The sequence below is a fragment of the Sander lucioperca genome, chromosome 13 (genome assembly GCF_008315115.2).
Source record: "Sander lucioperca isolate FBNREF2018 chromosome 13, SLUC_FBN_1.2, whole genome shotgun sequence".
Classification (NCBI taxonomy): Eukaryota; Metazoa; Chordata; class Actinopteri; order Perciformes; family Percidae; genus Sander; species Sander lucioperca.
This window is the reverse complement of record NC_050185.1, coordinates 32,220,213-32,232,327: the sequence shown is the minus strand read 5'-3', so window position 1 is coordinate 32,232,327 and position 12,115 is coordinate 32,220,213. Positions and strand designations below refer to the sequence as shown.

Below are 12,115 nucleotides of genomic sequence, written 5' to 3'. Positions count from 1 at the left end.
CATTAACAATCTTAAAACATGAAACTAGATTTTAGAAAATTAAATTGATTTGCATTGAAAACAGGTTGGACTATTCTTGACATGGTGGATTTGTTGCAAAAATAGACCAAAAATAAGGCTTGAAACTCAAAGACTAAAATGCAGTGGTGGGATGTAACTAAGTACATTTTCTCAAGTAGCCTGCACTTAAGTAGAAATTCGAGGTACTTGTAGTACTAATTTAGTATTCCTATTTTATGCTACTTTATACTTCTACTTCACTACATCTCAGAGGTAAATATTTTACTCCACAACGTTTGTCTGACAGCTTTAGTTACTTTTCAGATAACAGATATCATTCCCTTCCTGTCCAAAAAGTTGACTTTTTAGAGATAGGTTCTCACAGGACAGCAACGCTACAAACACATGATGATCTTAATAGAATATGATGCATTGCTGTAGATTAAACTACCAACAGTATATAAAGGAGTTAAAATTAGTACAACCTTGCAATGCAACACACATTAATGCAGTAGTAATATTAATCCAAAAACATCATATATAATATAAAACACTGACTGGGAACATTTCACTGCACACTGAGTACTTTTAGCCTCTTTTGCATATTTTAAGTACATTTTGCTACTTTTACTTAAGTAATAATAATAATAATAATAATAATAAGTGGATTTTTTTTCACAATGTAGTATTAGTACTTTTACTTAAGAAAAGGATCTGAATACGTATTACACCACTGCTAAAATGACTCGATATCATGAAGTTTTTGCAGGGAACAAATGCATCATAACTTCAAAGATGTGATATGTTGTATGGAAAATGTAAAGTGGAGTAAAAAGTACGACGTTCCCCTCTGAAATGTAGTGGAGTAGAAGTGCAAAGTAGCATAAAATGAAAGTATGTAGGTTAACAATTGTATTTAAGTGCAGAACTTGAGCAGTTTCATTCCAACACTGCTGTTTGATTCTCATCAGCACCAGACCAAGTTTGAGTGCACGGTGCAGACGTCATTTAACTTCTTTTTTTTGGACGAATCAGAGTAAAGAAGGCGGTGCTAGGTAGCACGAGGCTAGATTGATTCACTCAAGCGTGGATGGTAATGCAGTCAAAAAATGCATCGCATCTGGAGAGTTTCACCGCACTTTTCATGACTGAAGAAGAAAAAGAAAACGTATGTACGCTTACATTAGTTGTACTTTATCAGCTTGTACTTGCGTTAGGATTATATAACGTCACTTCAGCTATTTGTAGTTTCGGGAAGCCCGATGGATAACGCTGTCACTCGCGCGTAGAACATGGTATAGCAAACTGCATTGAAAAAAACGACTGTTTAACATTGCTGTGGTTATTTCCAGTCGTTCATAGTTGTTTTAACATAATTAACACCATATTACGAATTTTGAATCGCTACATTCAAATTCGGCATACATCAAATGTACGTATGGCGTACATTCGAATGTTTAACTACGATCTGTTTAGGGATCTCTAAACGTGCTTACCTGTTCACTCTAATGCGCCAAAGCCTGTAAGTTAACGTTAAAGTACAGGGCTGTAGCTTATGACGAATTTAGCTGTCTAGAAACAAGGCAAAAAAACTAATGATGGTTCGAAATATGTAATTTTGTAGTATTTATCGTGGACCATAATTTTAGTGAGAATCATATTTTTAGCCTCGTCAGTCACATGAGGCAAATCACATTCCTTAGGAGATTTGGTAGGCTACCGTGTTCTGCTTGGGTAGTCTATATGGGGCAGTCTAATGAAGACAGTAAGCCTTAAAGATAAAGACCCCCCCTTCATCTTTAATTTTTTTCTTAATTCATAGATTTCGCTCTCAAAGATATGGAGGGGCATGAAGAGGAGAGAGCGTGTGGGAAATGGAGGGTTGCCTGCGGTTTGAACAGTTACAACTTGAGGGATATCTTCACATGGTGAGTACTGATCCAGCTGTCTAGTAGCAACACATTTTTGACATGTCACAGTAGGAAAAGCACAGGTGTAAATAATTAAGTTTCGGGGTCCTAGATGGCATAATCATGTCTAGGTGTTGCTTTTTCGATGTAGTTAACACATGATGCAACCTGACCCTCCAGGCGTCTGCTGAAGACCATTATCATGGGGCAGGTTTTGTCCCTGCTGATCTGTGGAACAGCAGTGAGCTGTCAGTATCTGGCCGATGCCAAGGTGGAGACGCCCATGCTGCAGAGCTTCCTCAACTACGTCCTGCTGCTGCTTGTCTATACAACCATCCTCAGCACCCGCAAAGGTCAGCATATCTGCACTTGCATTTGTTCTCAAAGCTAGTGATAAATAAAGGTTCTGAGAGGTTCCTTAACTCCAACTTTAAGCTGTCTTCAGAGTTCAAGAGTGCCAGATGTAGTGCATTATTGGAAATATTCTGCTCTTCAATATGCTATTGTTATAGTTTTCTCACCAAAAACAACATGAATGTGTGAAAAATATTGTTCAAAAGTAGCTTTTGGAAAAAGTAACATTTCCATTCCTACTCTGAAGTAAACCTTCCCGGTTTCTACAGGTGACAAGAACCTCCTACAAATTCTAAAAACCAAGTGGTGGAAGTATTTGGTGATGGGTCTGGCAGATGTGGAGGCAAACTATACGGTTGTGAAGGCCTACCAGTTCACCACCCTGACAAGTATACAGGTAAGAGAAAACCGTCATGATTCATAACTTCAGTTGGCTGGAGGTGTGAACGGCTGCTTAAACATAAACAGGACAGTGACCTGCTGAACTGTTACAAACTGTACATATGTGGTTGAAATCTATATCGTTATATTGACAAAAATACAACTTTTTCAGTAGTCAAAATTGAGTTAAGACCAGAATCTTGACTTTCTGACATCTGTCTTACCATTTAAAAATTATTAGCTGAAACAATTATTCAATTTAAAGCTATAGTGTGTAGTTTTTGCTGCCCCCATAGCTACTACGCATGTGCGCCTCCCAACAAAGATGGGATAGAAGTGTGATGCCTCACTCTGTAGCAAAAACAGAGAGCTCAAAACTCAGGATGAAAAGAGGAGCTGCAGCAATGTGCAGTACAACAAAAATATGGTGATTTTTGAAAATTAAACCATCTAAACCTATTCTGATATAACCTCTAAATACAATTATGAACATGAAAATGAGCATAATATGGGCGCTTTAAGCAAAAATGCCAAAAATCACTGGTTTTACTTCCTCAAATGTGGTTATTTATTTTTAAGTCTTCTATCATAGTTAACTGAATATGTTTGAGTTTTGGACTGTTGGTCGAACAAAAACAGCAACACAGTATGTCACCTTTGGCTCTGAAACAGCGCAATTCTTCACAACATTCGACGATTAATCAAGAAAATTAATTTGCTGCATGTCATACCCCTTCTCTCTCCCCTTTCATGTCGTCAGCTGTCTATAAAAATAAAGGCTTACAATGGTCAAAAAAGTAAGGTTTTATCGGTAGTTGAGTAGCCCTGAAAGTACATGAAGTATTTTAATCTGAATTGTGACCTCCAAAGCTTATCCTCTCCCCTGGACCTCTGTCAACAAGTCCACATACGTAATGCCAGTTTGTTACTGTGTGTTTCAGCTGCTGGACTGCTTTGTGATCCCTGTGCTGATGGTGCTTTCCTGGTTCTTCCTGAAGACTCGCTACAGGCTGCTCCACTTTGTAGCCGTGACGGTGTGCTTGTTGGGGGTGGGAGCCATGGTGGGAGCCGACATCCTGGCTGAAAGAGACCAGGGATCCAGTAAGGCCACTTTTAAAACATTTTTATCTGTAAAGTACTTAACAACTTAATGTGAAACCTAATCATGTCTAATAAATGAAAATATAAAAAGATGAGTTAACTTTATAGCCCAAAATGACCATTATGTCTGTGGAGGATGATGGGAATGTTATTAATACCTGCCTGAACACCTGATTACTTATTACATGTCAAGACTTAACTAAATGTCAGGGTCTTCCCACAGGGTCACTGCTGAAATAGGATTTATAATTCTTGGGTATTTATCATCTTTTATTTATTGGGCTTTTCTAGCAGCCAGAAAAATCTTGTTATTGGCTGAGAGGCCCTTTGCCCCTGAGATTATTAGACGAACACAGGGAAGTCCTTTTTCTTTTCTTTTTTTTTTAACATCACAGCCTATTCATGCCGTAAAAGGACTATTTCAATTATCACAGAAGTTTTAAGTGTCCTCTGTGTACTATGTTTTATTGTTGACCCTGTCAAAACAAATTTTTAATGGATTATTCCAAAATTGAGCATATTTTTATAGGTTTGTGCCATCATTTCTGTCAGTTATGATAACATTGTGGTCTCCAAGGTATTATCTGATATCTGGGGAACACTGTCCGACAGGGCAAGAGACATGAGGAGTCAGACGATCAAAAAAGTTTGAAACAAACCTCCCAAAGTAGAAAAGTAAACTTACTTGGTCTGTTTACAGGCCAACATACTGCTTCAACTTTGACCTACTGTACCATACTGGCCATAGTTTTACACATTCACGTTAAGCAACACTTTGGGTTTTACCTCCAAATAAAGTGTTTGTTGTTTACAACCTGTCTGTGTGTCTTGCCCCATTAGACTTTGTCATAGCAATATTCCCAGATATCTCATCTTATCTTAACTGATCAAAATGATGGTTAAAAAATTGTGCCTCTTGCTCAAAGGTTTCTATATAGATTATTAATATTATTAACTCATATGCTATAACCGCCCCTTCTCTTTCTCTGTGCAGCCAGTCATGTGGTGCTGGGGGATGGTTTGGTCCTGCTCAGTGCTGCCCTCTATGCTGTATCCAATGTGTGCCAAGAGCACACAGTGAAGAACTTGAGCCGGGTCGAATTCCTGGGCATGATGGGCCTCTTTGGGACCCTCATCAGTGGCATACAGCTGTGGGTTATTGTGTAAATCCCTCATATTTTCTCATGCATGACAAAAATAGACCACACATGTCTGCCTGGTAGTGCAAAATGCTGCATCAGCTACATTTATGGATGTGATTTTGAACTTCTCTAGATTTATATTGAGACTTCCAGATAATACACCTTCCTTATAAATGTTTATATTATTAAGTATAGCCTATTTGTTTGGCATGATGCATCCCATTTGCCCTTTTTCAATCCCTTTCATAATTTCCTTATGCTTCAGGAGAGAAGTACTTTTGATTCTTTTATAACTAAAATAAAACAAACTTATGAAGTTAATCTTTATGTAATTTATCCGATAACTTTGACATCCCCATGCAGGGTGCCTCACTGTGTTTATAATAATAATAATAATAATAGTAATAGTAATAGTAATAATACATTTTATTTATGGGCGCCTTTCATAGCACTCAAGGACACCTTACAGTTAAAAAGGCAAATATATATATTATATTATCCAACAATATAAATCCTATAAAAAAAAAACGTTTTCATAGACACCCTATGCTCACAAAGTTGGCTACACTATACCATTTTGTTCTTGTTTTAAAAGGAATGATTGCTTAACTGAAATAATCTTATAAGGTTGAATCTATGTGCATGCAAAATTCTTACAAGTTCACATATAGTTTGTTCAACAAATACAAACTTAAACTGGTTTTGGTGCAGGGCCTGGCAATAAAACCTGATATGTAATACTTTAGACAGAAAAAAAAACTATGCAATTGGACTCAACTGTTTACTGATTATCACATCATCCAACTGGAAGGGCATTAGGAGAGCACAGACCTCCAGCCAAGGCAATGCGCTATCTCACAATAAAACGAAAGGTAAAAATAATTTGCGTATCCACCCTGTGATTCGGATCTGCTCCAAAATGTAATAGGTTCTTCATTGGCCCATGCTACATCCTTCCACCAAGTGTCATGGAAATTGGTCCAGTAGTTCTTCCATAATCCTGCTGACAGACAAACCAAACCAAAAACATAACCTCCTTGGCGGAGGTATTAAGACAAATACACTGCCATACTACAAAATACACACATGCCTTAAAGCTACAATACATTTTGTCCTTTTGTTTGTGTTTTAATGTTGTTTTTTCCTTTAACTCAATGTGTTTAAAACCGTGTTTTCCTCACTGTGCTAACTTTGCGTTGTTGGACATTACAGAGCTGTACTGGAAATCCGTGCAGTAGCGGCAATAACGTGGAACTGTCACATTTGTAAGTTACTTTCCTCTTTGTTAAATTAGTTTATTTGAGTGAGAGTGATGACCGTCTCTCCCTGAAGTTCATTCATTGTGTTCTGCAGCCATGCTGTTTGCAGTCTACGCCCTGTGTATGTTCGCGCTCTACAGCTTCATGCCTGTAGTGGTGAAGATGACCAGCGCTACTGCAGTCAACCTCTCTCTGCTCACCGCCGACCTCTTCAGCCTCTTCTGTGGCATCTTCCTCTTCCACTACACAGTGAGTGTGATAATAAAAAAACAGCTGCCTGGTGCTAGGGCTTTTCACACGGGGAGCGACACTTGGCCTGCGTAGTCGTGTAGATTCGTGGGGTCTACTACGCTCCTCATGTGAAGGACAATGCTCTTTAAACGCGATTAAACGGCAGGCGATCAATGTATCCCTGCCATACAGCTGAATGCCATTAGCGGCCCGCGCCTCCTTACCTGCCCGATTGCCTCTCATTGAAAAGTAATTTCAATGAGAGGCACACAAGGCGCGACAATCGCTCCTTGTGTGAAAAGCCCTTAATGTTGCAGTCAGGTACTCATTCATGTTTAATGGGATTGATAGCCTTTTGTTGCCCTGACATCCTGGGCAACAACAGTTACATAACATGTGTTTTTGAGGAACTATGCATTCTTATGAATCCTGAAGAAAACTAGTTTATGCAGCTCTGTGTTTGTCTCTCAACAGCCAGGACCTTTCCTTGATCTTCATTTTTTATTTTTTTTAAGCAGCAGGAAGTGATATTATATTCACATGACCAATGATAAACTTGCAATATGCATAAAATAATACAGCAGCTAAAATAAAGGAATACAATATATAAATATAAAATATAATACTGCGGTAGACAGGTGTACAGTAATGGTAAAATGTATAAACTAATGTAAACAGGTAGTGTAGTAAATGTATATAATTATACAGGTTATAGAGAGATGCACATAAATGTATGTACCGTGATTGATAAACAGGTAGTAATAGGAAATTAAAGGTAGATCCCAGCATTTAAACCGTGACATATACAATAAAGTGCAGTACATCCTTAATATATAATACACTGTCAACCACTTAAGCTACCATGCATTGTTACACACTTTAAAAAATAAAAAATAAAAAAAATAAAAAATATATGTATATGTATGTATGTGTATATATATATATATATATATATATATATATATATATATATAATATTTATTATTATTTCCATCAAGAAGTAATACCAGCATACTGTGTAATTTCATATTCCAATCAGAGTACAACTCCTACTAGTAACAGTATTCCTCTACTCCACAGAATCTTAAACCACACTCATGCATGCTCATATTCATACTTTTACATGCCCACCTCTCCAACCATACACTCTTCATGCTTCCACTCATCCACATATACACTTTATCCACATTCCACTCCTCCCCATATACCATTCATTCCCACTCACTCATCCACATATATCTTTCACATTTTTGACACACAAACCCAAACACATACGCATTGTTACACACTGTTGGCGAGTTAAAAGTGGTGGCATGCAGTGAACAGAATTTCTCGTTCTGAAAATGTTATGTAACATCTCTCTCTCTCTCTCTCTCTCTCTCTCTCTCTCTCTCTCTCTCTCTCTCTCTCTCTCTCTCTCTCTCTCTCTCTCTCTCTCTCTCTCTCTCTCTCTCTCTCGTCGTCCTCAGTTTTCACCCCTGTACATCATCTCGTTTGTTGTCATCACTGTGGGTTTTGTCATGTTCAACGCCCTTCCCACGTACTCGGCTTTACCGGAGTCCAGCTCCAGTGAGGACGACCCCGCCGAGACGTTTGCTGACCTCACAGCTGAGAGCCCCTCGGACCGTTTACTGTCCACAGGCAAAGACAGTCAGGGAGCGGAGACACTCACTGCTGTGGCTGCACTGTGACTGAAGCTGACTGAAGACAGAGGGAGTTAGCTAAAAGCTGATAGACTGCACCACTCAGGTGTGTTTATCCTCCATTATAGGTACTGTAACTTTGAAGAGGACTCTCAGTTTTAACTTTGACACTGTTTCAGAAGTAAATGTTTTTTTGATATCATCGTCCATCATGATGGCTGGCTGACATCACGATGGAGAGCCACCATTGTGATGCCACGCCCCCTACCCTGTGAGACACACGCTAATCCTAGTCGCGGGCGCTGGACAGGAAATTGACAACTGCATCGTTCTTAAGGTGTAGACACACAGAGCCGACGGCTAAACTTTGGCAGAAAAGGCAGTTGGTCTGATCAGTCTCCCCACATTGGTCAAAAAAGTGCCTCGGAACACACCAAAGCGACGAGACGTAATATGTCTCCATAACAGCAGGCGGCGCTAATCTGTATTGTCGCCCAAAAATGAAAACCGGCAGCTGATTGGACGAACGCGTCACGTGGGTCTCCTTTCACCGGAAATTCAAAGACAGACTGTCATGGCCAAGGGGGTAAGCTTCTCCTCGGACCGCGAACTTCCTACGGCGCCATTTTGATGCTACCAAGCCATCACCTCCCGGTAGCATTCCATTGACTGCCATTCATTTTGGCGCCGCTTTGACAGTGAATAACTTTACTGAAGCGTTTAAAGACTCTATTTGTCCATTGTTTATTTCTAAAGAAACACGACAATGTATAAAAGGCTCCATTACCTTGTACCTCACGTTATGGCTCCGTAGAAGACGTTTTTGTAAAAATAGGCTAACGATTGTGTCATAACCACGCGACTTACTGTCGCATAGTAGAGGAATTACCGTATAGTACAGGAGAAGCTCGCAGGCAGTTTCGTCTCACGTTAGCTGTTTAAGTGTAATTACTAATGTTAACTAGCATTTTAGTTAGCAATAATTAGCCTGTGCCTATGTTATCTCCTTACATATACCTACGCTCTCCGTCTCTGCAAGATTGGGAATGATTTGAGATTACTCTTGGCACAGCTACCAGAAGACTTCCAACTTTCAGACACGTTGCTCACGGCACATTTACGTCGTCAGTTGGAGGCTGCGCAGTAACGCTCAGCCATCACCAGAAAAGTGCTTCTAATATCCTTCACTGGTCTCCGTCCAGAGCAACAGGATCTGTTGGTCCATTATATATATGTCAATGTTCAGAATACGATCTCATATTGTACTAAAATAGTTCACCGAAACGTGTTTCTGAAAACATTTTAAGCGAGAAATAGGCCATGCAGTGGCTGAATCTGTCTTCATTTCAGATCAACAAAGGTCAGTTTAAAAGATTTTCGTCAGATTTTTGAGAGACTCTAGTCACGCTCATTCCGCTCCCCGTTTCAGGGTTAGCACTCTACCAATCAGATGGGTCATTTATGTCCGACTGCCGGCAGTCCCCGCCCCGCCGGTGAAATTTTTTTTTTTTGCAGGATGGTAGGGGAAGAACCCGCCCTACTCTCCCTCTGAATGGCTAGTACTCATTGCCTGCTTTGGTGGGATTGGTAATAACCTAATATACCATAGTTACTGAGATTAAACTACATTCTCCGTTAAATTTGCACTGAATGTGCAAAGCCCGACGCAAGTGTCTTTGCTAGTTTAAAGGTGTGGACAAACAGAGCCGATAATCGGCCGTTGGACAGTCTGGCGAGGTCAGTGACTCGAGTCTGTTCGTTGTGTTCTGTGCCGTCGTCCGGCATGGTAGGGAAGACTCATGAATATTCATTAGGGAACTCATCCCTGATTGGCTAACCCTGACATTCTTACCCTAACCATAACCAATCCCACTCCTCTTGCCTAAACATAACCGTCGCTCTGTTAAAGGCAAACTACGCAGATCACAGAACACACTGATTGAGTCTAGACTTTACAGCACCATAGTTAAGTGAAAGTGGGTCAAGTTGTAATTTACTGCCCAGCAGGCGGCAGCATTGCCATGTAATACTGTCTATTTACAGAGGGCATTTAAATGTATGTCTGATCGTTTCTGTTAACTGTTGGCCCCCCCCTCCCCCGACGGCAATATCATCGTCCATCGTGAAGTTTTACTGTAAACATCGTCAACTGCCAATTTAGGGGACATCGCCCAACCCTATACTGGGCCGGAAAGTTGACTTGTTTTTGGTATTTTGCATTTTCATTATCAAGGAAAATGCAGTGGGTACCGTGTGACATCTCATTGCAGTTTTACATCGACACATTTTTCATTCCTATTTTTATGTTACGTCATTTAAAAAAGAAGAAATGTGTTATTAACAGTGATCGAATATCCAGTGTTAAACACAAACAATGCGCTGCTATTTATTGTGCCAAAACTGATGTTACTTCTTTTCTCCTATTTTCTTTAAAAAATTAATATATTTGATATTTTACAAAATACATGAGTCACCACTGTATTATGTCATGTTTTGAATTCAAACACAATCACAAAGTTGTATTTTACTTTTGTTGCCTTTGGTGCTGTTAGAATTCTCATGTGGTAATCTACCAAATCTACTGTAAATCACTGAGCTTTCTTTGCCTTGTGTAAAGTTTGGGAGCGTGCTGCAGGAGTTTGACTTTTTTACTATTAAATACATTTTTATATTCTCTTAGGTCTGCATCATTTTTTAATAACTTTACACTTTAAATGTGTCTGTTTGTTCTACGTAAGTATGTAACAAGTAATGATTTGTTTTATTCTACCTGTTACATGAACTACACAGTACTACCAGGGTGTACTGTATGTACACCAGGACATATAACGTTACACAGATATGATTTTGCGTGAGGTACAACAAAGTATATTTGGCTATTTTTTACACATAGGCAGAGCAAGGATCCTCAAATGACATTTGGACAAAATTATCTTGAGACAAGTTCCACTTACTATTTTCTTCCACAGCTTTAAACAGCATGTTAGTCTTCATCAGTGGATGGAGTAAATTCCATCCACTCATTAAGGCTGGGTTTGGTGCGGCCAGTCCAGCATCCTTTGCATCGGGCCTGTTTTGTGTGCTTTTGTTGCAGGCCCTTACCTCCCCAGACGTGCTCTCTGTACCTTTTACAACACATTCAAAAGCTAACAATGTTCAAGTTATACTCACCCAGCAATGTAATTGTCTCCAAATCAATATCAAGACTTTCACAAAGAAATGATCTGCCATGTGTCTACTGTTGGCTGCAGCCTGAAGTAGAGAGTTAAAGTTGAACAGCGAACGGGATGAGAGACGATCGCTGTGAAACAAGGTGGGTTCAGAGGGGCTGTAGTGTACCTTACTTCTTGCAGCTTGTGTGTTAGCGCTATCCTGTGGTGTTCATAGGACAAGGCACTGAAGGACTGCACTTAGGGTTGGAAATAACATTCAGATTTCTTTTTTTCATTTAATGTAGCGCATTCATTTAGAACGGTAAACAGTCAGTTTCACTGGAAATCTGTAGTAGGTGTCCTGTATCACTTTTTATTCCATGGTATAAAGACATTTATTGCTATTTTCTGCCATTTTATAGACCAAAACGATCAATAATGTAGATAATTATTAGCTGTGGCCCTATGCCAAATGTGCCAAAAGGTTTTTTTTATGATCAGATGGAAACTCAGATGGAGAAAAGTCTTTATTGTACACTCGCATATCTACTCATATCTCTTGCCTCTGCAACATGTCCAAAGCTACTGTATATATTTACAAATAAATATTTTGATGAAATAAAATTTAAAAAAGGACTCTAGGACGACTATGAGCAGGTGTGGTATTTACTCCAACTGGCATTTTGGACATTTATAATCTTAGTCTCACCTAGATATTTCTCCCATTCAAAAAGTTCAATATTCAATAAAAATAATGTAATCTAACTTGCATGTAAATATTATCTAAGTGGCCCAAAGGTTATTGCAGGTTAAATAAAAAAGCTGGTGGTGGAGGGACACAGTAATATTATTGCATACATTTTAGAGGCCCAGGAACTCCTGGTGTCGCCCCTGCACACTGCACAAACAGGTCCCATTCCCACTAACAGCCAGCAGTATTTT

The 12,115-nt window shown here is 39.3% G+C and overlaps 1 protein-coding gene across 1 annotated transcript; it reads left to right on the top strand.

The window, feature by feature from the left end:
- The first annotated feature begins 1,038 nt into the window (after window positions 1–1,038).
- Window positions 1,039–10,700, top strand: slc35f2 (solute carrier family 35 member F2). The gene is made up of 10 exons (XM_031308139.2): window positions 1,039–1,168; window positions 1,823–1,928; window positions 2,091–2,263; window positions 2,534–2,661; window positions 3,587–3,746; window positions 4,741–4,897; window positions 6,101–6,153; window positions 6,242–6,396; window positions 7,848–8,217; window positions 10,202–10,700. Exons 2-9 carry the CDS (start codon window positions 1,840–1,842, stop codon window positions 8,067–8,069), a joined length of 1,137 nt encoding a protein of 378 aa, XP_031163999.1. The 5' UTR covers window positions 1,039–1,168; window positions 1,823–1,839; the 3' UTR covers window positions 8,070–8,217; window positions 10,202–10,700.
- Window positions 10,701–12,115: the final 1,415 nt, after the last annotated feature.

What these genes read in the sequence shown, in the direction of transcription:
- slc35f2 (XM_031308139.2), top strand. Translation starts at nt 1,840, where the DNA reads ATGGAGGGGCATGAAGAGGAGAGAGCGTGTGGGAAATGGAGGGTTGCC. An exon ending in TTGAGGGATATCTTCACATG is followed by an intron (nt 1,929 to 2,090) that starts GTGAGTACTGAT and finishes CTGACCCTCCAG; the next exon opens with GCGTCTGCTGAAGACCATTA. An exon ending in CATCCTCAGCACCCGCAAAG is followed by an intron (nt 2,264 to 2,533) that starts GTCAGCATATCT and finishes CGGTTTCTACAG; the next exon opens with GTGACAAGAACCTCCTACAA.